We start from the raw sequence: 27,730 nt of genomic DNA on the forward strand, positions 1-27,730 counted from the left end.
ACCGCAGGGGACACGTCACCCATGGGTGTCTCCACCCAGAGCGTTGGTCTGCAATATCGGGCCTGAGGAACTGACCCAACCACAGCCCAGAAAGTGTGCTCCAAACGGCAAGAAATGGACCCCGTTGGCGGCCGCGTTTCCCCTTTATAATGTAAGTCAGCTGTGGCAACGTAACTCGGCCAGTGGAAAGGGCGTGCGGGAAAGAATCAAAATAAATTCATCAACCGCCTACAAAAGAACGGACGCGTAATTATGTGCACAAAGCATTAGAAAATACTGTGATATTTTATTATTAAAAATGCTTTGCTGAAAAGTTTATACATATGTGTCCAGCCATATATATGTTCTATCATTACTTAAGGCAAAATCAAAAACAAAATCGCAAAATAACAACCCAAGAAACCATGAAACCCTGCGTGCCTGTGAAGGTCGAGAAGAAAAGCCTAGGAAAGTAAAGTTTTTTTTACGCATTTTTTCTCATTTTTCCTCTTTTTTTTCAGTTTTTTTTTTAAATAGATTGAACGTCTATTTCATTTTCATAGAACTCTATGAAGATTCTAGAACTCCTTCCCATGTAGAAATACGGTATTGTTGAAGGCGTATTAAATTTGCTTTTGATCATAATCTTCTGTAAAAGCTAAAGTAGTTACTCACTTAAGAACTCTTTCCCCGCCCCCGCCCCCGCTTACCCAAATGTGACAAGCCTGATACAGTACTGGGCATATTGCTAGCTGAAGACAACTGGAAATACTAAACAGACACTGGAACTTGTATTACATCCCTCGGACGTACCCACATCGATGCAAGTGTCTCTCCTCTGAGGTGTGATGGCGCGTGTGATTGCGGTCAGTATACAGAGCCTGAAGGAAGGCGTGACGCGAGCTGGCGGGGTTCACGCACCGGGGGCACGAATCCTCTGGTTCGGCTGCAAGGAAGATGTGTGGCTTCGCCGCGCGCCGATGATGGGGGATGAGACGTGAACATACCGAGACTCGGTCTCCAATTTAAACCAAGAGAAACACGACTGTCGACCATTTCTAGGAAGTGCCTTTTCCCTTGAGGGCTTTCTCAAGCTCTCTGATCGAACGAGCTACCACCTTTGTCTTGTATTCAGAGAAAGCAGGGCTGGGTTGGGGGGAACCCATCCGCCTTCGCAGCAACACTGGCGACTGGGTTTGGACAGGACACCCCATGAAACCCAGAGACACCCTCTGCGATGATCTTTGGCGACTCTTTCCCGGGGTTGCAGTAATTTCTGCAACACAACAAATAACCACGGAGACTGGCCCCTGGGCGTTCCCCGCCCCTCCCTTTATGACACTCAAAACATTCTTCAAGGGAGATGAAAAGGACAAGGAAAACACAACCACATGTCGGGTGGACCCTGGCCCCCAGCTTGCTCACTCTAAATGGGTGAATGACTTCCACGTGTCACCTCCACAGGGAAGCTCCCCCCCTGACTTCCTGGACAACCCACGGCAAGCGCCCTTGACGTTCTGCCTTCCTTTTGGTGTGTGTTTTTCTCTGTCGTGTTCGCGAGCACAGACGGATACACCACCCCGCACAAAGGAAGGCTGTGAGACGCACCTCTAAAGAACAGGGGAGACAAACCAACCAACAGACCGACACTCTGCTTGCTGATCAAGAAGGGACTCCCCGCTTCCACAGCAGAAAGGGAAGGCGTGCGCTCTCCTGCCACAGGGTGCTCGGACAGACAGGCCTTTGTGCAGCGGGGGCAGGGAACAGAGCCGCACTGACGCGGCAGCGCCTGCCTCGCCCAAAGCCTGCTTTCTCTCCTTTCTGGCAGGGCAAGCCCGCGCTGGCAAGCAGCTTTCCCCCAGCATAGTCAAAAAGCCCGGACGGCAGAACTGAAATCTCTCTCTCTCTCTCTCTCTCTTTTTGGGGCTCTGTCTGTGCGTGTCGACTTCATGAAAGCTTCAAACACACACACACACACACACACACACACACACACACGAAAATAAACGTTTCCTAAAACAGCGGTCTCCTAAGGTTGCTTGCTGTCACATGCACTGGTACGACCCGGGAAGGGGACGGTGTCCCCGGGGCCACAGACGCTCAAACAGACACTGGCCCCCTGCTACACAGAAGACCCGTGGCAAAACCGTTCTTCCTCATCCTCACAAGGGCCTTAAGAAGAAAGACCTCCTACGGTCTGCAGGAAACAAGAGGTGATATGACTAACGTGTGTGTATATATATATATATATATTTATATACATACAGACCACAATGGGAATAGGACAATCTCGCTAAAAGCTCTTCCAAACTAAAAACACCACCGATAAAAGCCTGTTTTGTTTTGTCGTGTTTCCTTGGGAGGGGGGAGTGTCTGTGTGTTTCAACCCACGTCTATATACATTTTCTTTTTATTGTTCCAAAGTTTCTTAAATAGAGTCCAGGCTGGCAAAACATCCCTTTGCCCCCAGGCCTCCCCACGGTTCTGCATAGTCAGTGGTCGGTCCTGCGTGGAATCATAAAATGGCAGTTCTCTCCTGTCTTGGAGTAGAGCTGTTTGCTGGGTAAACGCCCACAGATTCTTTCTTCCCTTCCCTAGAGCTACCTGTCGTATGGCACATAAAGAGCTTTTTTAATGATCATTATCATTATTATCATTATTATTATTTTGAAATTGCAGTTAAAAAAAAAAGAAAAGAAAACACCACCACCGTGAAGTGTCCCTGGCTGAGTTTCGGAGGAGTCAGCTTGTGTGGTCAGGCCGGGGGGGAAGACCCCGGTTCCAGGAAGGCGCAAGGCCTCGCGCTGGAAGGTTCGCCAGCGCGGTGGCGGCCGTCGGAAAGCGGGGTGTATGACTGCGATGTCGACGCTTCACATTTCATGGGGTCAGAAGCTGATCTCGCGCCAAGGGGGGCGGGGGGGGGGTGGGGGGCAGCGTCCAGACGGACAGCATGGCGGGCCGCCCTTTGGCCGGGCGTTTTGTTCGTGTGGTCCTGGACGTGTTGCCTCTCTGCGCTCCCACTCTGGCTGGCAGAGGCGCAGGGGGAGGGCCGAGGGTGCCGGGCTGGGGCGGGGTGGGGACAGCAAAGCTATACTCTGGTGGTGGAGTGCCCGTGCGGTAAATTTGTACTGTTCTGCCCGCCGCTGAAGGTGTTGAAGGTGTGCAGAGGCTGCATGCCGGTCAGTGTGTTGGGGATCATGGTGATGGTGTTGGGGGTCATGAGCGGCACGTCGTCCGGGGAGCGGCGCAGGGTGAGGGTGTAGTCGGGCGGGCAGGTGAGCCGCAGCGTGTCGTGGGCCTGCAGCGCCTCGCACTCGTGGTCGTGGTCCAGCTGCTTCATCTGCAGCGACAGGAGCTCCTCGTTCTGGATGTGCGCGATGTCGTTGGTGGTGTTGCGCTGGGGGCTGGGGCGCCGGTGCGTCTCGTGGCGCCGCTTGTCCTTCTTGTAGTAGAGGGCGGCGAAGGCCAGGATGTTGAGGAACAGCAGGGAGGCCCCCACGGCGATGGTGACGCTCAGCTCGGTGGAGTAGTCCCGCTTGGTTTCGATGAGGACCGTGGTGTCCTCGGGCCCCGTCTTGTGCGGGTCCTTGGCGTGCTTCGGGTGGTTGGCGGGCGTGATGGCCGGGCGCTTGGTGGTGGGCCAGATCTTGGCGGGGGAGCGCCGCGTGCCGTAGGGGAAGGACGTCATGTCGGGAGGGGGCACCTTCGTGGTGGTGGAGACGTACTGGAATATCTCGTTGAGGTTGTGCAGGTGAGGCACGAGCTCCAGCCAGAAGGCGACCTTGGTGGCGCGGTAGTGGTCCCGCACGCGTGGCTTGAGGCCAATGTGCAGGTAGAGCTGGTCTTTCGGGTTGTACTTGGACCAGGCCACCTCCTCGAAGCGGTTGGGTTTGGTGTGGATGAACTTGGTGTCCTGAGGCACGGGCTGATTGGGGTCACTGGGGGCGGGGGAGGGAGGACAGAACAGAAAAAAGGTCACATTCTCCCACTGGGCACAAGGAAAGTCTAATCGAATTAACACGGGAAATCACCATCTGGTCATCCCGGGTGTTTACCGACATGCACAGAATACCGAAGTAGCCGCATATGCGTGCCGTGGGACTCTAAGAATGGCTGCCATTTTCTCTTTGCCTTACAATTCCCACAGCGATCATTTTTTCGTTTTATTTCTCCATTTACTTTGTTCTTTAGATTTCTCGCATCAGTAAAATCATCCGGTAATTTGTCTATCTCTGCCAGACCGATTCACTAAGCACAACACCCACTAGCTCCATCTATGCTGTGGAAAATGGTAGGATTTCCCTTTTTATGGTCGAATAATATTCCATTGTGCGTGTGTGCGTGTGTACTACATTCTACACATCAGTAAAATCATATGGTATCTCTCTTTCTCTGCCAGACCGATTCACTTAGCCCAACACCTCCTAGATCCATCCACACTGTTGAAAATGGTAAGATTTTACTCTTTTTATGGCTGAGGAATATTCCAGAGTGTATGTGTGTGTGTCACATTCTACACATAAGTGAGATCGTATGGTATTTGTTTGTTTGAATTATTTCACTCAACCCAATACCCTCTAGGTCCATCCATGTTGTCACAAATGGTGAGATGTCACTCTTTTTGTGGCCGACCGATATTCCCTTGTCAACGTGTACCACACCTTCTTTATCCAACTGTATTTTTATTTATTTATTTTTAAGATTTTATTTATTTATCTTTAGAGAGGAAGGGAAGGAGAAAAGGAGAGAAACATCAATGTATGGTTGCCTCTCATGAGTCCCCTGCTGGGAACTGGCCTGCAACCCAGGCAGGCATGGGCCCTGACTGGGAATCGAACCGCGATCGTGTGGTTCACAGGCTCGTGCTCCATCCACTGAGCTACACCAGCCAGGGGAATCCAACTGTATTTTTTAAATAATTCCCTCTGGCAGCATTATGGCATTTCCATCCTACTTTGACTCTGTGTTGAAAGTGCATCAAATGAGCTTCAACGTCAATACAAGAAAACCACGTCTGGGTGCATTTTGAGGAAGTTCCCTGCCCGCCGCGGACGCCCGTGCCGGAAAGCAGGCGGCCCAGAAGGTCGTACTGGAAGACACGAGGTCTGCAGATGCTCCGAGACATCGAGAAGGATGCACACAGTAGACCTGGCGGGCAAACACCACGCCTGCCGAAGGAAGGACCTCAGCCCACCCCCGTCTGAGGCTGTCAAACTCGCTTCCAAAGTCTTGAGCTTTCTACACCTGGGAAATGGTGAGCAAGCTCTCAGGATCCCTCATCTATAGAGAACCCTGGGTCTGGAAGTCAGAGATGAAGGGAAGGGGTTCACTCCCACATTGCTGGCATTCAGTAAGAGCTCGATAAATGTCACCCCCTCCTGCCGATCCACACGTCAGAATTCCTAAAACATGCCTCATTTATACTATACCTACACATACAGGGTCTGGCACAAAGAACGCCTCTTTTTTATTATACAATCCCAAGCATGGCACCCTGTAACAACACCATCACACTCAAACACACCCTACGGCATCTGGGGTGCAATGTTCAAATCACAACTTAATAAATTAGGACACCCGTGTCATTACCCTACCAACCACACTGAGGCGGGCCTTACTTCTGCCAGCCCCTGTATAATTTAGAGTAACTAAAAATATAATTTAAAATACCTAAGCATTTCCTTAAAGGGAGCTATAAAGTGATATATGCCCATAGTAGACAGGGGACACGATATACTTTTGTAGCATACGCTATGTAAAAGCATCGTGTATATACAGCATGTGGTGTACTGTATAGAGTATAGGGTATATCTGTATTAATGCATACCGTATGTCAGTGTATACAGTGTACATACAGATAATATGATATATGGATATCATTATATACGTACAGAAGGAAAAGCAGTTTTATCTCATGACTGAATGCACACTAAATACAGTGCTTTTATTTCCCGAAAATTTAAGATTAGAGCTGCTCATGACATGCGCTTTTGTTTGTGTGCGTTCATTCACAAACAACACATTTCAAGACACACTGCTTTTTATTTCTTATTTTTGAAAATGTTCTGTCGGGAGACTAAGTGCTGGATTCGACAGAGCACCTTGTATGTCTTTTACCTGAGTTCTCTAGACCCAGTCTCTGCCCATTTTCTGTGTTTATCGGGAATCTGCCACAGAGGCATTTCTCAGTGACTTCCACTGTCGGAGGCCCCGAAAGGTCGTGGGGACCTCCGTTAGACCTCCGCTCACCCAGCTGCAGGGCATTCTGCTTCCTAGCTGTGCGACCTCCCATTAAGGGGACGTCACGTGGGAAAACGAGGGTTCATGTCGGGTCATCAGGCCGTTTTTTGATGGAATTCAGGGAACATTTGAAAAGCCAAGAAACACATTTATTTTTGCTCCCAGGGGGCGGAGCCCTGGCCTTGGGGAAACCGGAAAGGTAAACTTGACCCTGACATAATCAAGTCAACTTCCCAGGTGCAAAGTTGGAAACGGGAACCAAAATACACCCACGGAGCTTCGGAGGGCCGACTTCACCGTGTCAGGCGCTCCATTTACCAGGTAGGTGTCTAAATGGGACCCCGAGTTTGGTTTCTAGAGTTCCCCGTAGCATATCACATGTTTTAACTCCCAGCTGCACAACTCAAGATTGTAATGGTTCACGACAGCAACACACACATCTCTCTTCCTGCAGTTTCCTCCAGACGCCCCAACCCCGAACACAAATGTTTTCAAGGGTCATATTTTTACGGGAGAGGCTGTCGTGGCTCTGAACACAGAGGGCCACGTGTCCCTAAGGTTTTGTGGGCCACTTTATTGACCAGAGATAGGTCACAGGAATTCTCTAAAGACGGCAGTGAACCCTGATACGGTGTTCTTGCAGGCCCGGGGGCTCTCCTTCGACCTGAAGCTGACTGGCCGCTGCCTGGTTGTCACCGGGCTGCTGGGGCAAACAGCAGTTACACGGCAAGAATGACGTGTCCAGTGACTCCTGTGGAACAAGTAGAGGTGTTTATTTCTTTAGCATTAAGTACTGTTTGGCCATAAAGGTCACTTGTAATGTCAGACTCCTGCCGCCGGGCTATTCCCCTAGACGGTCTCTTCCCTGCTTTCTGCAAAGATTCGGTAAGAGTGGACTATAAAGTCAAATTCCACAGGAGAGATGTCCCTGAAGCCAAGTAAAGACGGAAGAAGGCATTGCACCATATCCACCCCAAACTCTGCAGAACAAGGTGAAAATATTGAAATGTGTGCGGGTTTTATTATAGATTTTATGTTATGGGACAAATCTGGTGTATTAGTCAAACTGCTATCTGCATGCCAATAGCAGCTGAAGTCTTCAAGGTACAATGGAAACTTTGACTGCGTAAACTGCCCTTCCCATGCCCTGGCTGGTGTGGCTCAGCGGACTGAGCACCGGCCTGCGAAGCCAAGGGTCGCTGGTTCGATTCCCACTCAGGCCACATGCCTGGGTCGCAGGCCAGGTCACCAGTGGGGGGCGCACGAGAGGCAACTGCACATTCATGTTTCTCTCCCCGTTCTCCCTTCTGTCTAAAGATAAATAAATAAAATCTTAAGAAAATAAATAAAGTCCTCTTCACTGCCATATATTCCAGGGAGATCTTTATTTTTGCTTTCTGCCCACCTCTTTCCACACAGAACCTGGGCTGAATTGGCTCTTCATCAGTGAGCGCCTGAGTCGTACGGACTGGCCAGGACCCACACCTTCCCTCTGTTGCCAAAGAGATGTGATAGGACAAAGATGCGTCCTCTTCACCATCCCGGCCAACGTTGGAATCGGCTTTCATTTTTCCTTGACATCACTTCTCATTAATCACATTGCCCACGTCAGCCCTGTTTGTTCTGCCGGCATCGTTCATCTCCCTCCCTGTTTGCATGTAGTTCCCACGGGGGTCACTGACACCATCTCTCGGGTCCAGATAAATCCTCTTCTGTCTTCCCCCCTCCCCGTCCCTTCCTCCCCTCTCTGCTCCCCACCATATGCACCTTCCCAAACGTCATTTCTTGCGTGCTCAGCAACCAAAACACAAACCCACGAGTCAAGTGGGTCCTGCTAAATACATGTCCACTGACACCCAGACACAAGGAGGTACCCGTCAGCTTCAGGATGTGCCAAACACAGCAGCAGCAGCTGCTACCCCACCTTGAACAATTGGGAATGGAGGGTGTTGGGTGTGAGGTGGAAAAGCGTTCCAGTCCCAGGAGAGGATACTGGCAATTAATGCGTGTTCTGGAGCCACGGGCTGCTTTCTCCACACGTGTTGTCTGGGATGCGTGACCAGCTATTCTTTTTTATCCAACGCCTGTCTGCCTGGCGCTTATTAGGAGCGGTGGCTGGTTGTCACCCGCATTCTAGGCGGCTCTCGGCATCCTTGCTTGCCCTGGCGTTCTGGAGGCCAGACGTGGTTTCAGCTGTGCCACTCCCTACCTGGCACCACTGGAGCTCATTCTCCTCCCCTGGACTGTTGAAGCCGTTCCTGTGGGGACGAGGAAATTCTGTGCACGGGGCGGCTGCGGCCACAACCCTATTTCAACTAGGTGACTAACTGGCAGTGACCTCTGAAGCCTTTGTCATCTGCTCACAGATACCTCAATCCCTAGACAATGCCCACCAGCTCCACCCCTTTTTCTCGCTGAACCAAGAGCCTGTGAAATACTGCTCTCTACCTCCTTACCTCCAAAGTGCCGTTCTGCTTTGCAGATTACACGGAGTTCTGAGTGCCTCCCTTTAAGGATGCTCTGAGTCCCACCGACTGTCTTTATCAATTAACGATAAAGAAAAATCTCACTGCCTGATTATGGCTAAAGCCTCATTTCAGTGCTGCTCCTCGGGGACCGCAGAAGCGAAGTGAGCTCACGGCTTCCAGATGCTTCTGATGGCCACCCACCATCTCCATCCCGTGACCTCGGGGACACCCCTGCCTCGGGGGCAGGGGGCGGCTATTCTATAAGATGAACAAGGCGTCATTCTTCCCTGCCTGTTCCTGACACTTTGTCACCACGAAGAAAGCCAGAAATGTCGTAGCCAGGTAGCAAGAATTGTCCCTTGAGGATGTGATAACATCCCAGGCGATGTTATATGCCCATGCCCTGTCTGTGCCCCCAGGGAGGGGTGTGCACCCCCCCACCCCCGTGAGCCCAACGAATTGTAGGAAGGACAGTTATGACATTAAAAAGCATTCGAGGGCCAGACAATGGGGCACTTTCCATCCTGGCTCAGTGGTTGCTGGAGGCAGCTACTTGGTGTGAACACACCACGCATCACTCCCCTTTCTCTTTCTTTCATCGTTTTAAAGATTTTATTTATTTATTTTTAGAGCAGGGAAGGGTGGGAGAATGAAAGGGGAGCAACCACATCGATGTGTGGTTGCCTCTCACGCGCCCCTTACTGGGCACCTGGCCTGCAACCCAGGCATGTGCCCTGACTGGGAATCGAACCGGCGACCCTTTGGCTTGCAGGCTGGCGCTCAATCCACCGAGCCACACCAGCCAGGGGTTCTTCCTTTCATCTTTTAAAAAGAGAAAGCCTCCTCCCCAGGGCCCCTCTGGGCATCTTCTATCAGGTCAAACAACATCCTTTGGGAAATTTCTTAGAAACCTAACACATCATTGTTACGTAAACACACAAATGGGCTTGACGTCATCCTCTCCTTTGGAAGAAAAAGCTGTTTCAGGATGGGCGACCATCTCTCCCACATCTGTGCACCTCTTCCCTTCCCTGCTGCCCCCAGGGCAGCTTTTCTTCAAATATTTAAAATCTGACCTTTGCCGGGTGGGCACCCAGGCAACCCACTTCCCACTGGGCAGACGTGCCCTACTGGGGCTGACCCTGCCAAGCATTCGGAAGCCCCTTCTCACCAGTGTTTGGAGTCCTTGTAAAGAATGATGGCTTGCAAAGCCCCAAGCATCGAGACCCTCCAAATCCCCCCTAATGCCCCCCTCTCTGGAGCCCCGTGGGGCGGGGGCCAGCAGGGCAGCCCTGTGGGAAGCTAACCCAGCCATCTGGCTCACTGTGGGGAGAGTCATCCGCCGCGGGGCCGTGCGCGTCTTCATTTTCAATTCAGCACAAGAAGCTCAAGGTTAATGACAGAAGCACAGGCAGGCGGGACAGAACGATTCCTCATTAATTTCCACAATTAGGTTAGGGGACAAGTGAAAATGAAGACGCCCGGGTATGTGTGGCCACTTAAGGGTGCCGGGCAGTCTTTTCTCTCCTTGTTTGCCCAGAATCTGCTCCGTAGAATATCGGTGAAAGCTGTTGTATGTGTTGCTCTTGTATATTTTCCATACATTTAGCCCAGGAGCTTTTTAAAAAGATGTATTTATAGATACACATAAGTACATATCTCTCTGTATGCACATCTATATGGAATGTATATTTACTTATGAAATCGGTATGCATATATATTTATACATATATATTCCTATATATAAAGCACATTTCATAACTATACAGGGTTAGAAATTCAGCCCTCTGGGTTCTGTGCCACGGCCATAAAGCAAATATTGCCATAAAGCGAGGGACTCAAATTGTTTGCTTTCCCAGGGCACACACAAGTTAAGCTGGTATTATACTGTAGTCCTGTAATTGTGAAACTTTTTCTTCATTTGTTTTTTTTAAATATTTTATTTAATTTTTTTAGACAGAGGAGAAGGGAAGGAGAAAGAGAAGGAGAGAAACATCCATGTGTGGTTGCCTCTCACACCGCCCCCTACTGGAGACCTGGTCTACAACCCAGGCATGTGCCATGACTGGGAATCGAACGGGCGACCCTCTGGTTTGCAGGACGGCGCTCAGTCCACTGAGCCACCCCAGCCCGGTGACCCTTTTTCATGGCACACCTTCACTCATTACTAAAATTCTGCGGCACAACCAAGAATGTATCGTTTGCCAATCCGACCCCCAAAATAGGTATAATTTTTATTTGTTCACACCGGAAGCCTATTGTTTTTTTTTTTTAATTTGACCAGCTAAGGTAAAGAGGTCTTGTTGCCCCGGATTAAATCATTGGGTGCTGCATGTGTTAAAAATTCTGGGTTGCACTGGTTGGCCATCAGTGCTGTAGTATATGGGGGTGTGCAATAATAGCATTATGTTTAAAAAACAATGTCCCTACATGAATGAAAAATACATTATTGCTTCAACAGTGGTGGCCATGATCTGATACTTCCGTAAATCATAATTTTGCTGGCGGAGGAGGGTCGTAACCTTACGTGTGTAAAATAAATGAGTAAGTGAATGAAGCGACATTCAACAATAAAGCCAATGGTTCTAAAATGAGCGATGCCCGTGTGTGTGTGTGTGTGTACATTCACATCATAGGTTTGTTTTGTTTCCACGGTTACACGATTAGGAGATTTATCCTGTGGCTCGCATTTCTGGATAACCCTGCTGTTTAGCAAGCGAGACGAGGTCTTATTTACATTTGAAACTCTAGCGTTAGCTTTCGATAACACTGCCAAGTATGTCTACCCCCTGCAGTGGTGCCACTGGTTGGAGCCACATCCTATGATACATTCAAAGGTTGCAGGTTCAATCCCCAGGCGGGGCACAGACGGGAAGCAACCCTTCCATGTTTCTCTCTCACACCAATGTTTCTCTCACTCTCTCTTTCTCTCTCCCTGGCCCTCTCTCTAAACTCAAGAAACACATGCTCAGGCAAGGATTAAACAAATGAGTCTCGGCAGAAGTAATTTAGGGGTGAAGAGCAAACGCGGCCCCCGTAGAAGTTGGGGAACAGTGACATTCACGTGAGCACCTGCAAGCCACCGCGTCACAGCCGTGCCAACACCTGTGCGGAGGAAGCAGGCGGTTGGGAGGAGGGGAACAACAAGATGGGGAGAACCTACCCGGTCTTGGCGAAATTGGTCCAATAGGTCATGACCACAGCGCTGAGCATCACGTCGTTCTTGGAGAAGTTACAGCTGAAGAGCTCCGTGGGGCCGATCATGGGGATGCCGAAGACGTAGGGGACCTCGTCGCCGTGGGCCGAGTCCGCCCAGCTGGGCTTCATCTCGCTCTGGCAGTGGTGGTAGAAGGCGTAGAAGTAGGTCGGAGACCCGTACTGGGCGTGCAGATCGGCGGTGGCCACCGCGGGGGCCACCCACTGGTGGTCGGTGAAGAGGGCCACCAGGGTTTTGCGGCGTGTCTCCGGGTTCTCCTTGTCCGCCCAGTCTGTGTACATGAACTTGATGGTCTCCCGCAGGGTGTCCTTGCCCTCCGGGTAGCCGTACAGGTTGTCCACGAAGTTGGACACGGAGAAGTCGAAGTCGTTGGGCGTCACGCCATCTTCGTTGTCCACGATGCCGTCCACGAACTTGAGGCCCTCGCCCTGGTTGACGCCGAGCATGATGTCGTAGTTCAGGAACTCGCCCTGCTCCATCAGGATCTGGGGGTCGTCCGGGATGACGTCCCCGTCGATGACGGGCCCGAAGGAGATGTGGTACGTGGCGGGGGTGATGGTCTGCTGGATGAGCTCCTTGTAGTTCTTGTTCCGAAGGCACTCCACCATGTCCGTGGTGTCCAGCATGTTGCAGCCGACCTTGTCTGCCAAGATCCGGGTGTACTTGGCCGGTTGGTAGTTCACGGCCCAGCTGGACAGCGCCGTCCCGCTCTGGATAATCGCTTTCTGGAACAGCCCTGCAGGTGCACAATCGGGGGCATGCAAATGAAAACCCGACAGACAGAGGGGTGGCTTGTAGAGAGCGAAGAAGGCTCTGATTGAGTCCCGGCCCTGGGAACGTCTGGGCTGGCGGCCCTCGGACCGGGCAGAACCTCTTTGACGCAAGTCCACTCCCTCTCCCCACGCCCCTCACCACCTCCCTGCTGGGCGTTGCTTTTAAGGGGTGTTCTTACACCCATACACACACACCACAAGTGGTGTTGAAGAAAATAACGCTACATTTACACTTTACCTACACTGGCCAAAAGAGGCATTCTCTTTCTCACGGCACAATCTGCGCATTGTCCCAAATGATGTATCAGCAAAGTCCGTCTCACCCCATGTGACGATCACCCCCTGTCCCTAAAAATACACTTTGGGCCAGAAGGAAGGCCACGCGGGCCACTCTGTCACATGGGGAAAACCAGGTACGGCTTCAGTACAGGGAAAGCAGATCGACGGAAATCAGTCTCTGAGGAGACATTCAGAGATGCAGTTCCACCCGCCTCCTCAACCTATGGGGGGCAGGTATTAAAATGTTACAATTCCCTACAGGGAACTAACTATTGCTCAAGAAAACCTTAGTGGAACACCCAACTGAAATGTGGATTAAAAAAAAAGGATTAGTCATTTCAAAATGGCACCCATTCTGTTTTAAAAATGTCTGTTTGGGGAGAAACTTGAAACATCTTGGACACTGTGAGGAGTACAGTGTGGCCCGCCCAGTGATGAGATACAACCTTGGGGCTTGGCGTTGAGGTGGCTTTGCCCCGTACGTAAGCAAAGTCATTTGGGGTCCATGTCTCCGTGTTCAGCACTGCCAGAAATAGGCACGTACTGACTTGTGTGTTGGATTCTAAAGACTGGTGCTCAAAAACACGTCAAAGAAATGACGTCAGTATTCGATCTATGAAGACGTTTGTGGGCTCCAACCATCAGAATTAGAAAAATACTGCTAGAAGTGACTTTTTTTAAATTCTATCTCACCACTCTTGGCCATGTCTGAGGAAGAAGTATGGATGTACCTGTCTGTAAGGGAAGTAATAAAGTCCCTGAAAGACGAGAAAAATGGAATAAAGAAAAAAATATCGCCTACAATTCATACTGTTAACATGCAAGTTACCTTAATATGTCAGCATCATTCTTTTTGGCTATTGTTCCTCCTTGGTGCACTTTGCTGAACTGTGTCTATTATATGCATATTTTTACATGGCGTTTCTCAGGCTACTGCATAACTGAAGCTCAATTATTACACTTAGTTAGTGTTCCTTTAAGCAAACACTTATGCTCCTTATAACTGTCCTGTCTTTTTTTAAAAAATCTGTTACCTGTTTTCATCATTCTCTGCTCTGATAATTCTACGGTAAATGTGTTTGTAAGTGCTTCTTCGACATGTATGCTGATTTCGATAGAATACAGCGCTAGAAGAATATAGCTTTGGGTATATGTGTCATTCTTGACTCTATCTTTTTTTAAAGATTTTATTTATTTATCTTTACAGGGGAAGGGAAGGAGAGAGGAAGAGAAATATCAATGTATGGCTGCCTGTCATGCATCTCCTGCTGGGAACTGGCCTGCAACCCAGGCATGTGCCCTGACTGGGAATCGAACCGCGATCCTTGGGTTCGCAGGCCCACGCTCAATCCACTGAGCTACACCAGCCAGGAATTCTATCTTGGGGTTGATTTTTGGGAGGGCACTCTGCCCAAACGAGCCACACAAGACACAACTGCCCAGCATAATCGTTTCTATGGGTCAATTTCAGCAATTCGCACCCTTGCTCCCGTTCGTGTTGGCTGACATGGGTTTGATTCCCACGAAATGTGGTTCTGACGAGTTTCTCAGTCGCAAAGTGAGAAGCAGGAGAGAGCCTGGGTAGGCATGGATGACTCCCCTTTCCTTGTGGTTAAGGGTGAACACAAAGATACGCCCTTAAGGCCCGGTCTCCTTATCCACGAGGAAACAAAGCATCGAGAACATCCAAAGTCGAAGACTAAAAGGCTCCCATCCACATTACTCTGCTAACGAGGACACCAAGGCACAGAGAGATTCAGCGACTTGTCTGCGAGGATACAGGAAGCCAGGGCGGGAGGGGACACCCTGATACGGCACCCTGGCGGCTCCCTTGCTCAGAATGTTTGTGGATCGTGAAGGTGCTTTACGGGAAGATACTGTGGAACTATTTAAAGTAAAACTAATGCCTTTCCAATTGTAAGAGCTTTTGATAAATGGTCCAAAGAGGTACGGTACGCACTGTGTCCAAGCCCCATTGATCTCTCTCTTTAAGTTAACGCAAAGTGTTTATTTTTTTCAACTACAGTGGGCATTCAATAGTATGTTAGTTTCATGTGTGCCACACAGTAGTTAGACATTTATATAACTTACAAAGCAATCCGCGCCCCAATAAGTCGAGGGGTACCCACCTGGCCCAATCCGTAGTTACTACAGTATTACTGACTATGTCCTCTATGTTGTGGATGCCTCTTTTAAATCCCCAAATTGCTTATATCCTCTGTCACCAACGGACAAGAGGGAAGGACCTTGAGTAAGGCTGGACCGGAAAAGTGCCCTGTGTTCATCAATTACAGCTGGCTGTGAATTTTATTCTGCACAGTACGGCGGAGGGAATAGAGTCGGTGTCAGGGGAGAGGCCACCGGCCTCATTATGTGAGAAGGCGTCACTGGAGACAAATCCACATCCACTATATACGTCCTTTTTCTGTTTCCCACTGCTTCCGCCAAGTTGACATTAGAAGTTAACATTTCAAGTTGAGTGAATAAGGGTCAAAGGGCAAAAGGAAAGGGGTTGTTAGCCTTTCGGAAGAAGTCATTTTCCTCCAGTTATTGCGCGCCACAGATAATTGGCTGTACATTCAAGGAAGAAAAAAGATGTCTTGTGAAAATAGTGTATGTTGCTGTATATAACCCATACATTCTGCCCAAATTGTTTAGGGGAAAATAAGGGTGCACATCATACGCAGGGAAATACGGTCGTGAGGATGACTGTGTTGCCTATGTGAATGTTGCTAAGACAATATATCTCGAAGGCATTTTGTGGCAATGTGAGGTGATGGATGTGAGTTACACTTACCACCCTGACCTCGAAAGATGTACAAATGTGGTATCGTTATGTTGTACACCTGAAACCCATCTAATTATTTCACGTCCATTCTGCGTCCATTTTTGAAAAATGGAAAGTACGCGGAGTCCAAAAAAAGAGAATGTAGATGCATGTCCCTTTGGGGACGGGGGTCTAGCGGGTTCTGGGGGCCAGCCGTCCGCCGTGGGGAAGAGCGTGATTGATTGATTACCTTCTGAGTAGTGCGACAATGTCAGCAGGCTGACGCAGGAGGCTCCCGCGCCCGAGCCGAAGATGGTCACGCGCTTGGGGTCGCCGCCGAAGGCCCCGACGTTCTCCTCGATCCACCGCAGCGCCTGGATCTGATCCAGGAGCCCGTAGTTGCCTTTGGCCGCCTGGTCGCCAGTGCTTAAAAACCCTGCAAGAGAAGACAACACACTTTGATGGAGCAGCTGCAGCAAGCGCATGAAAAGCTCGCGGTTCACGGGGCCCGCTCTTTCCACCCTGAGAGACATTTGTTCATGGCAGGAGGCTCAGCCGTATGTCATCACGGTTGACGCGGTGATGAACCGCCTCCTCGGTGGGTGGATGTGTGTGGAGCTAATGTGAAAAGCAAAAGTAGTCTAAAATATTTGCAACAAGTCACAACGGTGGGGACCACAAACTTGACTGGATGCAAGGCATCATCCCGGTGCGTATGTCTGTTCTCTTCACAAAATGAAAAAGACTCCTAAAACAAGTTTTTCCAGGGGAAAAGATCCGTGTGTGTGTGTGTGTGCGGATTGGTGTGTTTGTGACTCTCTGTAAAGCTGTGTGTGTGCGCGTGCACAAGAGCACTGGACAACCGCTTTTTCTCACTACATTTTTATTAATATTTTAATGTAATACCGTTTTCCTGCTTAGCTTTCAAAGTAAACTATAGACATAATGAGATCCCACACTTAATAGCTTAGTGAGCACCTCCAGTTTTCCATGCAGAAAAAACTCTCACGGTTATACACACACACACAAATAATTATGTTTTAAAGATGTTATTTATTTATTTTCAGAGAGAGGAAGGGAGGGAGGAAGAAGGGGAGAGAAACATCCAGGTGTGGTTGCCTCTCGTGCGCCCCCTACTGGGGACCTGGCCCCAAACCCAGGCCTGTGCCTTGACTGGGAATCAAACTGGAGACCCTTTGGTTCGCAGGCTGGTGCTCAATCCACTGAGCCACACCAGCCAGGGCAGGGAATTGGGATTTTGTTTTCAAATTGCACCAGTCGGAATCCCGAATCTCCTGGCCCTAGAAGGAGATGCAGGATGATCCCTGCAAGGTCGTGCAGCTAGGACACATCCCCCCGAGTCCTGCTGTCTCAGACCCTCATAGGGACCGGTGCTCACTGAGAACATGCCGATGGACCAACCCTCCCTCATGGAATTAGCAATCACTAATGACCTTTTCTTGCCAACGCATGTTGTACAGCTTCAGCATTCACCCCTAAGCCTCCCCTTTTTTTTCTTTTGTACACGGTTTCTCACGAAATGAGCCATGCTCTGCTTGGGAGGGAGGAAGGCCTCCTTCATGCCATTTGATGAATAAAACAGCTTGTAATGGCAGTGTGGGCGCCGCGTAATCACTAAGACAGGCCTCCCTCTCCCCATTAAGGAGAGCGGTGATTAACGCGGACAGGCTCCAGGAATTTTCTGGCAGAACCATTCTGTCTCCAGCAGACCCCTCCTCCCCCACCGGCCTCGCTCCCTCTCTGAATTCTTTGCAGAAATGACCTCCTTTGCTTAGTTTGTGTCTGTGAAGCAATACGAGCATTTGCCACAGGCAGTGATGGCGGCTCTTCATTAGCCGGGGGGGGGGGGCCCACCCCTCCCCAGCAAAACGGGGCTGTAGTGGCCCGTGAAACGACTGGTTAATTAATGCCCCGCACCCCAGGAAGTCTTCCTTCTTCCCAGAGCATCCTACTGAAAGGTTGGAGCCTGCTTTACGATGTTGAATTCTTTCCAAAAGTCCTAAGGGAAACAGCGCTCCAAGCACGTCAGAAGTTCAGCAAACAAATAGGCTTTAAAAAAAAAAAGAAAAAAAGGGGGGAAAAAGCCAGTGTTTCCATAGTTTCTGCTCTGGAATTTTCACCTACTTTCAGGCCCAGGGATTTTTTTTTTCCTTCTCTTTTATAGTTTCACCAACCCACCAGGCAGTGTTCCAGCGTCGTGTTCTCCACGCTGCCGCGTTCCTGTCTCGTGCTGACAGTCCAAATACGGTATTTGATATGACCCAGAAACAGGCTGCGTGTGGGTTTGCCGGTGTGAGGGGCTAGGAACAACCCCGTGACAACAGCTGATCCATCCGCACACAGGTGCACACGCTAGCCAAGATGATGGGCACTGCAGACGCGTTTGCTTCTGGGAGCCCCAGAGCCTCCATCGATGCTTGGCTGAATAATAAACCAACGGCCTCTCGGTCATCCTTCCGTCCCAACCACAGAATAAGGACAGAGAGATGCAACCAAGACTGTGTGAGTTCAGACAGGCGAGGGACCAAGTGGGCCCTGCGTTTCATACCAAGAAGGGACAACCACAAATATACACACTAGAGAAATGCTCAGGGGTTGTGTGGTTACTTTAAAGGGTGAATCGTGGAAACACGCCCGAAAACCACCCACCATATTCCCCCATGATGCGAAAGCAATGAGCGCACTGCGAAAATCAGCATGGAACTGGGTCTCCACACGGCTGCTGGGATAGAACGTTCCAGGGCTTTGCAGGAGGTAATTACAATCTAAAGTTACCTTCTTTTCTTGTTTTTCTTTTTTTCCCCCCGATGGCACCATTGGGTTCAGGTCACATGGCTTCCCATGCGTTACACGTCAGCAGAGGAAACCCAGTGGGGTCAGGTGTGGTCACCCCTTTGTTCATGAGTAATAGGGTATTAAACCCACAACCCATTTTCTCGTGGGAGGTAACTCATCACTCGTCACGCACAGTAGGCATGTCGTTGACGACAGTTACCCAGAACATAACGTTTACGTGAAATACACGTTCGGTAACCTTCACATTTTGACTGTGTATTCACCTGTCATTGACAGAGTTAACCCAGAGTCCCAGGGGCATTTCCACATTCTCTCTGTGTGGGTGTGTGTACGCTCTCACTGAAAGACGTCTTTCCACCCTGGCTGGTGTAGCTCAGTGGATTGAGTGCAGGCCTGTGAAGCAGAGGGTCACAGGTTCGATTCCCAGTCAGGGCACATGCCTGGGTTGCAGGCCAGGTCCCCAGTGGGGGACACATGAGAGGCAACCACACGCTGATGTTTCTCTCCCTCTCTTTCTCCTTCCTGTCCCCTCTCTCTAAAAATAAATAAATATTTTAAAAAAGAAAAACAAATCTTTCCTTTCGTATCTGCACAGTGAGTGAGATGTACTTACAGATGTGCCTTGGTGTGGATGTGCCTAGATACACATAGACGTTTCATTTAATTGCATCAAAGCAAAAATGAAAGTGTTTAAATAAAACCTGTCACTGAAAACAGGCAGAATTAATTTGGGGTCACATAAAGGAGCCCTAGAAAGAAATATGTGTGATGAGACTTGGGCACATGTAAAACAATGAGAATCAGTCCAATACACGCATATTGAGACTGTTTGATGTTTATAAAGCTCATTTACTGGGCTCACTTATCACAAGGTGAGTCTTCAAATTTTCAAAAAGATTTTCTTTATTGATTTTGGAAAGAGGGGAAGGGAAGGAAGAAGAGGGGGAGAGAAACATCAATGTGTGATTGTCTCTCACGTGTCCCCCCACTGGGGACCTGGCCGGCAACCCAGGGATGTGCCCTGACTGGGAATCGAACCAGTGACCCTTTGGTTCTCAGACCAGCAGTGCTCAATCCCACTGAGCCACACCAGCCAGGACAGAATCTTCAATTTTCATTGGAATCATTTATAAATTAACTTACAAGAGAAGATGGCATGGAAAAGAGGAGAAAGGGCATATTCAAATTCTATAGAACTGATAGGTAAAGTTGACTGAAGTTCACTTCCTGTATTTTTTATTTTACCTAAAAATGACATGAATAGCAACGTAGCACCCTTGTGTTAGATTTCATTATCCCCTCAAGACTGCACAGGGTCAAATTCTATTTCTACAGTAAAATAAATGTACGGCCGTTAGGAAGATTGCTTTAGCGTCTGTTTCCAAAGCTGGGATTCACTAAATTATCAATGAGATTTATAAAGTGTGTTCTGTCCCCACAGGACTATTTAGAATGAGGCTGCATGCTGTCCTTAAGTTCTTTATTGTTTCTTTGTTTATCCTTGAGAATTCCTTAAAAGTATTACTTAATCACGACACTGGGAATGATCAAACAGCCTCGTCTGTCTGTACTCCCTAAAACGGGAATTTCTCCGTTGCAGGTGTGGAACAGGGAAAGCCTCCCTGTGCCGCTCCTAAAAATATTCCTGTGCTTCGAAGGATCAGGTATGGATTATGTGGCTGAGAAGGACAAGGTAGGACATGGAGGAACCTCAGTTCTCGTGAAACAGGAAGTTCTCTCTTTGAAGTATCAACTCAGAACACTGAAGTGTAGGACATCCTAGACACAGAACACGGAATCATCGACACGGGTTCCTTGGGTGCCCAATGCGGGTCAGTACGGGAGCCTAACTGGGGCGACAGGGCGGACGGATGGAAGCGGGAAAATGGCCGTCTGAGGAAACGGAGAAATGGCCCTTCGAGAACCAAATCGCCTTTGAGCTGATCTGGATTGCTGCTCATTCTAAACCCCGTGGGTAAACATTTTCCCGGATGCCTGGATGCCTCCCACTCGAGGAGCTGCCAGCTCCTTCTAGTTTTATTTCTTACCTAGTCCACACCCCCCCCGTGCTGAGAGCGTCAACTCGCTTCTTTCAACCCAGTTCTAAAGCATCCCTCGAACCAGGGTGTTTACCAGAGCAGAAAATGGACAAAACCGTTCGACCCCAAGCAAAGGAAAACTTGAAACCCTCTGACCCCAAAGTTCTATTTCTGTGCCAGCTTTCTATTTTAAAAAATCTTTATTTGACCTGGCTGGTGCAGCTCAGTGGATAGAGCGCGGGCCTGCGAACCAGAGGGTCACGGTTCGATTCCCAGTCAGGGCACAGGCCTGGGTTGCAGGCTGGTTCCCTGCAGGCCAACGCCCAGCAGGGGATGCATGAAAGGCAACCATACATGGATGTTTCTCTCCCTCTCCTTCCCCTCTAAAGATAAATAAATAAATAAAATCTTTTAAAAAAATCTTTATCTGGATGTACATCAATAGCCATCCACAGACCTACAAGCTTCAGGGATAATAATTTGGAAAACAAGGATGACAGCCATTCCTGTGCCCAAGAATCGGAGATTCGTTGCCTAATTCTGTTGGCTGAACCCATATTATGGGGAGCTCTTTGTTTGGACAAAGTAATAAAATAATCTACCTGTGTGGACAAAGACACACGTCTCAAGTCTCTCCGGAGAAAACCATGAGGTGCAGAATCCTATGTTACATGATTCCATTTTTATTAATACCAAAAAAATGGGTGTATAAAAGACACGGTCTGCCAGAATATCCAACAGTTAATTGTGTTCATCCTGGGGATGTGGTTATAGGGGATTCAGTCAGTGCATTTGAAACCTGTGCTGACAGTCTGTTCCATGTGGAGCAACCACAGACACCCACAACACAACCGGTGTGGTTTCAAGATCAAGTTCACCAGCAGGACTCTGAGAGCCTTTCCTGCGGTTCCCAGTCTCCACATCTTTGGCCACACCCTGCATTTAACCGCTAGCCTACAAACCACTTACCAGCTCCTGAAATGTGCTTTGCCTTTTCTATAGCTGTCTCTTTACTTTTACTTATTTATTTTTAATCCTCACCTGAGGTTGTTTCTGGATTTTGGGGACAGAGGAAGGCAGAAAGAGAGAGAGGAATGTCGATGTGGGAGAGAAACAACGATTGGTTGCCTCCTGCATGTGCCCTGAGCCGGAATCGAACCCACAACCCTTTGGTGAACCGTCAACGCTCCAACCAACCGAGCCACCCAGCTTGGACTCTTTGTCCTCTTATAATTTACTTTGTTGAAGTGCAGTTTGCATGCAGTATTGTATAATTTACGTTGGATTCGGGTGTACAGTACAGTGAGCTGTCATTTTTATGCTGTATCATGTGACCGCCCCACTGATTCTGTCACTGTGCAAACTGACCGCGTATGTGGACCGTATTCCCTCTCAGCCATCCCCAAACCTTCCTTCGGTAACCATCCCCTTTGGTCTTTCTTTCCATGAATCTGTCTTTGTTTTTTGGGTTTTTTTTTTCCAGATAGCACATACAAGTGACACCATACGACATTTGTCTTCCTCTGACTTGTGTCACTGAGCACGATACCCTCTCGCTCCTTCTATGTTGCCACAGGTGGCGACGGTTCATTCTTTTTTATGTTGCGCTGTCTATAGGTACCACGGTGGACATCTATCCTCGAAAAGCTCACCAACAATTTGTGCTGGTGAGGCCGTGGAGAGAAGGAAACCCTTGAGCACTGTTGGTGGGCATGCAGACAGGGGCAGCCACTGTGAAATACAGTGTGGAGATTCCTCGAAGAAGTCAGTACAGAAACTATCTCACCACCCAATCAATCCCAGGTATTTATACGGATAACGAAAAGAGCAGGGATTCAAAAAAGATACATACACCTCTATGTTCAGGGCAGCATAATTTCCAACAGCCGAGATGTAGAAATAAGCTAGGCATCCATGGATAGATGAATGCATCAAGATGTGATATCTATCTATATCTTTATTTTTCAGATGCTCTTTGTCATTTTACATGCAGTATCCTATGCTAGAATACCGTTTACAGGGCTGCTAGGAGCCTGCCAATTGCCTTCTTTCTCCATATGGCCCCAATGCACCTTCCTCCAGCACAGCGCCACCTGCAGGCCGCACCCATCACCACCTGGTCCTACACCGTGGGTACCAACCACCGTTCTTCTCCTCCCCTCTCCCTACCCACGCTAAAGCTCCCTCATCCGTGTCCTCAACACAGGATGTTGTTTGACACAAACGTGTAGGATAGAACGTACCACTTTATATGAACGGTTAGGATTAGGGATTAGGGTTACGACGAGGGTTACGGTTTGGAGTAGTTTGGGGTTAGGTTCAGATTGGGTTTGGGTTACAGTTAGGGTGAGGGTCCCAGTTATGGTTGGTTAGGGCTAGGTCTGCTCCCAGATGCCTGTCCTGGAGGCAGGATGGGTCACCACCTACACACATCTCTTCCCATGTCCAAGCCCCACTTCCGCTCATTGTGGGAGCGAAAGGAAAACAGGAGCTCTGTGTTCCCTCTGTTTGGGAGCCCCATGGAACGTGGGTATGCAAATCGTGACAGCTGGCATGCCCTCCACTGAATGTTCGCAACATCGCCGGCTAGACGGATTTCCTGGCTATCAGGAACGGGCTACTCATTTCTGTTTCCCCCCCATCCGCAGGTTCACAGCAGGGTCCTCTGAGGGAATGGGTTCCTGGTCTACTTACGGCTGACATTAAGAGTATGCAGATGGTCCAGGAAGCTTCTATGCTGCCTGACCACCCAGGTGGTTTGGGGACGACTTCGCAGGAAGACGATGAACAGTGTTTATCAATGTGCTTAAAATCTAAACGGAAACGCAAGGCAAAGAAAAACACATCACTGCTTTCATTCACGCTGGGGAAGTCAGGGAAGGGCTCATTCAACCAGCATTTATTTTAAACTCACACTGTTCCGAGCTGTGCGGTGAAAGCTGGGGAAAGTCAATGAGACGTAATTTGAGTGGATTTACATGTGTATCTTCAAAACACGAAGAGACGATTTTCTTTGCATTATAAGCTTTGATTTGAGAACTGATTGAAATGGAAAGTCATCGTTTGTTTATGATTAGCTATTATTATCCCCTTTTATTTTTTACATTTTTAATACATTGTAATACAATTGTATTGATTATGCTAGTACAGCTGTCTCCTATTTTTCTCTCCCTTAGTCCCCTCTGCCCTGTACCCACCCCATCACAGTCACAATTTTTTGTATCAAAGTGTACTTACAAAACAGACGTAAGTTACACAGTTTGTACCTACATGGTATGCACTGCATGGTATTTACATGCTACCCCACCTATGAGCAAAAAGGACTTAGAGAAGACTATGTAACAAATTCATTAAACGTGATTTTCACCATTCCTCCTAACTTACACCAAATCCAAATATGCTGCTCTGTGGAGACAGTCCTGCCTACCCTCAACTTGAAAACAAGCATGGAGCCGTGGTCAGAGAGGTCAGTGGGTTAGAGGTCAGTGGGGTCCTGGTACGTCCACGTCAAGGGTTCGATCCCCAGTCGGGACACATACAAGAATCAACCGTGGAAGCATCAGTGGGCGGAACCACACACCCATGCCCCTCTCTCTCAAGCCCATAAATACAACTTGTAAAAAAAATTTTTTAAACACTTTTGTCAAAAATTATTTTTCAAAGGCTTTCGAGCGATCATGGAATTGTGCGTCCAAGGGAAATGAGTTTTGTCCGTAAACTATGTATTTCAAAAGGCACGGAAGTTTGTCCCCACCAGATCCCCCACAGCAGCCTGACCTATTAAAGGTCGACCCAGAATAAACATCTAGTGTCAGAAAGAGAGTAAACTATCCAGGGTCTAACAACAAACAGGTGATCTCCACAGCCGTGACCTCCAGTGACCCACGCCTCTCCATGTCCCTGGGGCTGAAAGCACGTTACTCAACGAAAATGCTCCATGAATAAGGACATGCAGTCATCCAACGTCAAAAGGTCAAAAACAGCCTGCACTTAAGATACGAGTAAGGTCGCTGTGGAGGTCACCCTATTCATAGAAATAAGCTTTAGTAAAAGAAGGAAACAATAACCAGGATTCAGGCAGTTTATAGTGGCAATGGAGTAGGGACAAAGGGACCCAACGGGGGGAAGAGGCATGGAGCCCAAAATCTGCATTGTGTTCCAATTTTACTCCAGGTTGTGCACAGAACGATGTTGATTTGAGTTTTGTTATCCTTGACCAAGGGTATGTTTTTATTGATCTCCGGAGAGAGGAGGAGGTAGGAAGAGAAATGAGAAACTGATGCATTGATCGGTCGTCTCCTGAATGCATCTCGACCAGGGATCAAACCCCCAACCCAGGTTGGGGCTCGGATCAGGAATCGAACCCTCAACCATTTCTTGTACGGGACGATGCTCCAACCGACTGAGTCGCCTGGCCAGGGCATCACTGATGTCTACGTACAAAATATTCTCTAATAATCAAACATGCTTTGTATTGTCTTAAAAAGCTAGAACCAGAAGAGCTAAATAGCTACAAAGCAGTGGGAGAGATAAAAACAAGAAACCCACGTTGCATTTCAGATCAAATTCAACGGCACAAAAGCCAGCATCATCACAAAACTTAAGTGTTCTCATCCCAAGACAGCCTTGGTTAAATTTAAGCTTCCACCCGGGTTCCCAAGAAACACTAAAGTAATGGGTTATCTGGAATGAACGAAAAGGATCCATTTGCTAATTTTTCCCGTCCTGCGCCAAATGCCATTTCTCAGTCGTCAGCACATGGGAATCCAAATGATGAAGTCTCGATATTAGTGTTTATGAAGGCATTTATGAAAATGGTTTTTAAATGGAAAGCCCCGGTGTTCTTGGTGGGCACCTGTAGGGAATGTATCACGTGTTCGGAATGTTACCAGAGGTTTGCAGAGTCTGCTGAACACCTGCGATGTGTTTTGCCAGAAGGCTCCCCGGCTCCGCCTCCCCGAGATGAGAACCTACTGAGTGGGAAGGGTGCGGGCTCAGGGAGGTAGTAATTATCCAAACCACGCCGCTTCTAAGGCGATTCCTGTGTGGCCGGAAATCTACCTTAAGAGGCGCACAGATATATATACGCTACTACTTGAACAAAAGAGAAGCTCAACTCATCCCAGGGAGAGACCTGCCTTTCGTCGTGTTGTTTCTGGATTCCTAACCTGCTGCCTTCACCAGAAGAACCGGCGACCCGTCCTCCGCTTCGGCAGATCAGCAGCTGTGATGAGTTGGGCGTTGGAACCCCCAGGAGAAAAGACCCCGAAGGTAGTTGGGTTACCCAAAGGGCCAAAAGGTGTTCAATTTGCAATGCTTAGGTTCCTGTTGGTATACGGTGATTCCCGTGTCTCCCGAAATCAGAAGTTAAAACATGAAACAAAGCCCTCCCCTGCATGACAAAGACACACACACACCCAGTAGAAGTGGTTTGTGTGCCATTTCAGAAGTAGCTCACTTTCTCGTGGGGCTGTTACCCCAGGTGGAAAATGTGCCGACCATATAAGAAAGGGGGGCTCACTGGCTCTAGACATAAAGCTTATCTATCAACAGGAGGCCCCTTCCCGGCTCTGCGAGGAATCTGCAGAAATGCTTCCGGGCGGGGCTGGCTTCCCCCACAGAGTGAAAGTTGCATCTCAGTCGGCCAGGGGGACGACCACTCTACGAATGTCCACTGCACGGAACCGGGCACCTGGGTCTCCTTTGCTCGGGGCTTTGCACCTGTTACACCCCCTGGTCCCCAATAAACATGCGTTGGGTGGCTGGGTTTCCAGGGCGCAGAAGTGAGCGGTGATGTCTGGAGAATAACGGGATGTCATCGGGAACACTGAGAGTCCCACGCCGTGGATATGACTATAAACTCTGCCCACACACTGGTGAACCGTGAACTTCAAACACGTGCTTCCCCAGGCGCTGAGTGTTTTTCCAGGATGACGCGAGAGAGCCCTAGCCCAGGGCTGTGTCATCTGCAGCGCCCTCCAGCCCCCAGACTCCCCTTTGCCCACGTCGGGGGTAGGGACAGCTGAGGGCGGGCTTCAGCTCCCTAGGTGATATTTAGGAGACGCCCATCTGCTGATGTTGGTGAGGCTCCCCAAACCGAAAACAACACTTTTTAATAACCTCTGTGCTACCATGCCAAATTATCATGGGGTTGTTAATTCTCTTTGACCTTTTCTGTGTCTTAACAGTGGGCACAGGTGATGAAGATTTTTCCATTCCTGTGAATTTCTGTTACGGTTTTCAGTCCCAGTGACGCCCGTGATGAAGGACGCCGTGTGGTTCTGCCACTTCCCGCTTTTGTTGCAAAATGAAAATCACACAAGACAAAAAAAAAAAAAAGTCAGGGCGAAATCACCTAAAATAATTTGGTTGACGTGGCAACACTAACCATATGGCGTGAAATGTGCTGGCAAAGTCCCTTTTTCCCAAGCACTTGGAGGCACGTTCTGCTTAGATTTTAATTCTTCAAAGTCTTCCCATGGCACCTGAACTTGCTGCCCAGGTGAGATGTCTTTGAGGTGCAGAGGGGAGCCCGAATGAACTCACTCTACAATGGAGAAGGGCGTGCAGAAAAAGCCAAAATGTCACTTTGTCACCTTGGCTCGATTAAATAATGTGCCACGATGCATTATTCCTCATATACGTCTTCTCTTAATGACTGCGTTTCATTTACAGGGAAAAAAAACTCTTTATTTCTGATACCCATCGATGAAAACAAAACCCCACGTTTCAGGGACTCGGGGATGGCCCAGAGCTTTACGTTTATTCTCTCTTGTAGCCGCGGCAAACCTCAAAGTCGCTGTGGTATGCCAAGACCACGTTTCCGTGGAAATTTGCTCTTGAGTCTCCTTGACAATTGAGCTACAACTGATGAGGGAAGGTTGGGGAAGTAAACAGACGAGTTGAGCCCTGCCTTGGCGTTGTCTCTAATACGGCATCTTAGCGAATTTCATCGCCTTCAGTGCAACAGCTGAGTGTCTCTCGTACTGTCATACACGCGGCGAAAACAGTGTCGTATCCTTGTAAAGATGTGATGCTGAGCAATATTCCGTTCGTGCTAAATATACTAAGGATACATAACTCAGGGACAACGCTCGCTTCTATTTCCTACAAACAATACAATGTGGTCAGTGTTTTTTTCAGCTGACCAC

The 27,730-nt window shown here is 48.8% G+C and overlaps 1 protein-coding gene across 4 annotated transcripts in view; it reads right to left on the reverse strand.

Moving 5' to 3' along the window:
- Positions 1 to 283: 283 nt before the first annotated feature.
- NLGN4X (neuroligin 4 X-linked) overlaps positions 284 to 27,730 on the reverse strand; it is a 217,619-nt gene continuing 190,172 nt past the window's right edge. For all 4 annotated transcript variants that reach the window (XM_037027700.1, XM_037027703.1, XM_037027701.1 and 1 more), the window contains 3 exons: positions 15,974 to 16,159; positions 11,851 to 12,640; positions 284 to 3,917 (listed from right to left, as the gene is read on the reverse strand). In XM_037027700.1, coding sequence (XP_036883595.1) covers positions 3,068 to 3,917; positions 11,851 to 12,640; positions 15,974 to 16,159 — 1,826 coding nt within the window. In that variant the 3' untranslated portion in view covers positions 284 to 3,067. The remainder of the gene's footprint in view (positions 3,918 to 11,850; positions 12,641 to 15,973; positions 16,160 to 27,730) is intronic.

The sequence above is a fragment of the Sturnira hondurensis genome, unplaced genomic scaffold, assembly GCF_014824575.4.
Source record: "Sturnira hondurensis isolate 20B ecotype Veracruz unplaced genomic scaffold, ASM1482457v3 Scaffold0019234, whole genome shotgun sequence".
NCBI classification, from domain to species: domain Eukaryota; kingdom Metazoa; phylum Chordata; class Mammalia; order Chiroptera; family Phyllostomidae; genus Sturnira; species Sturnira hondurensis.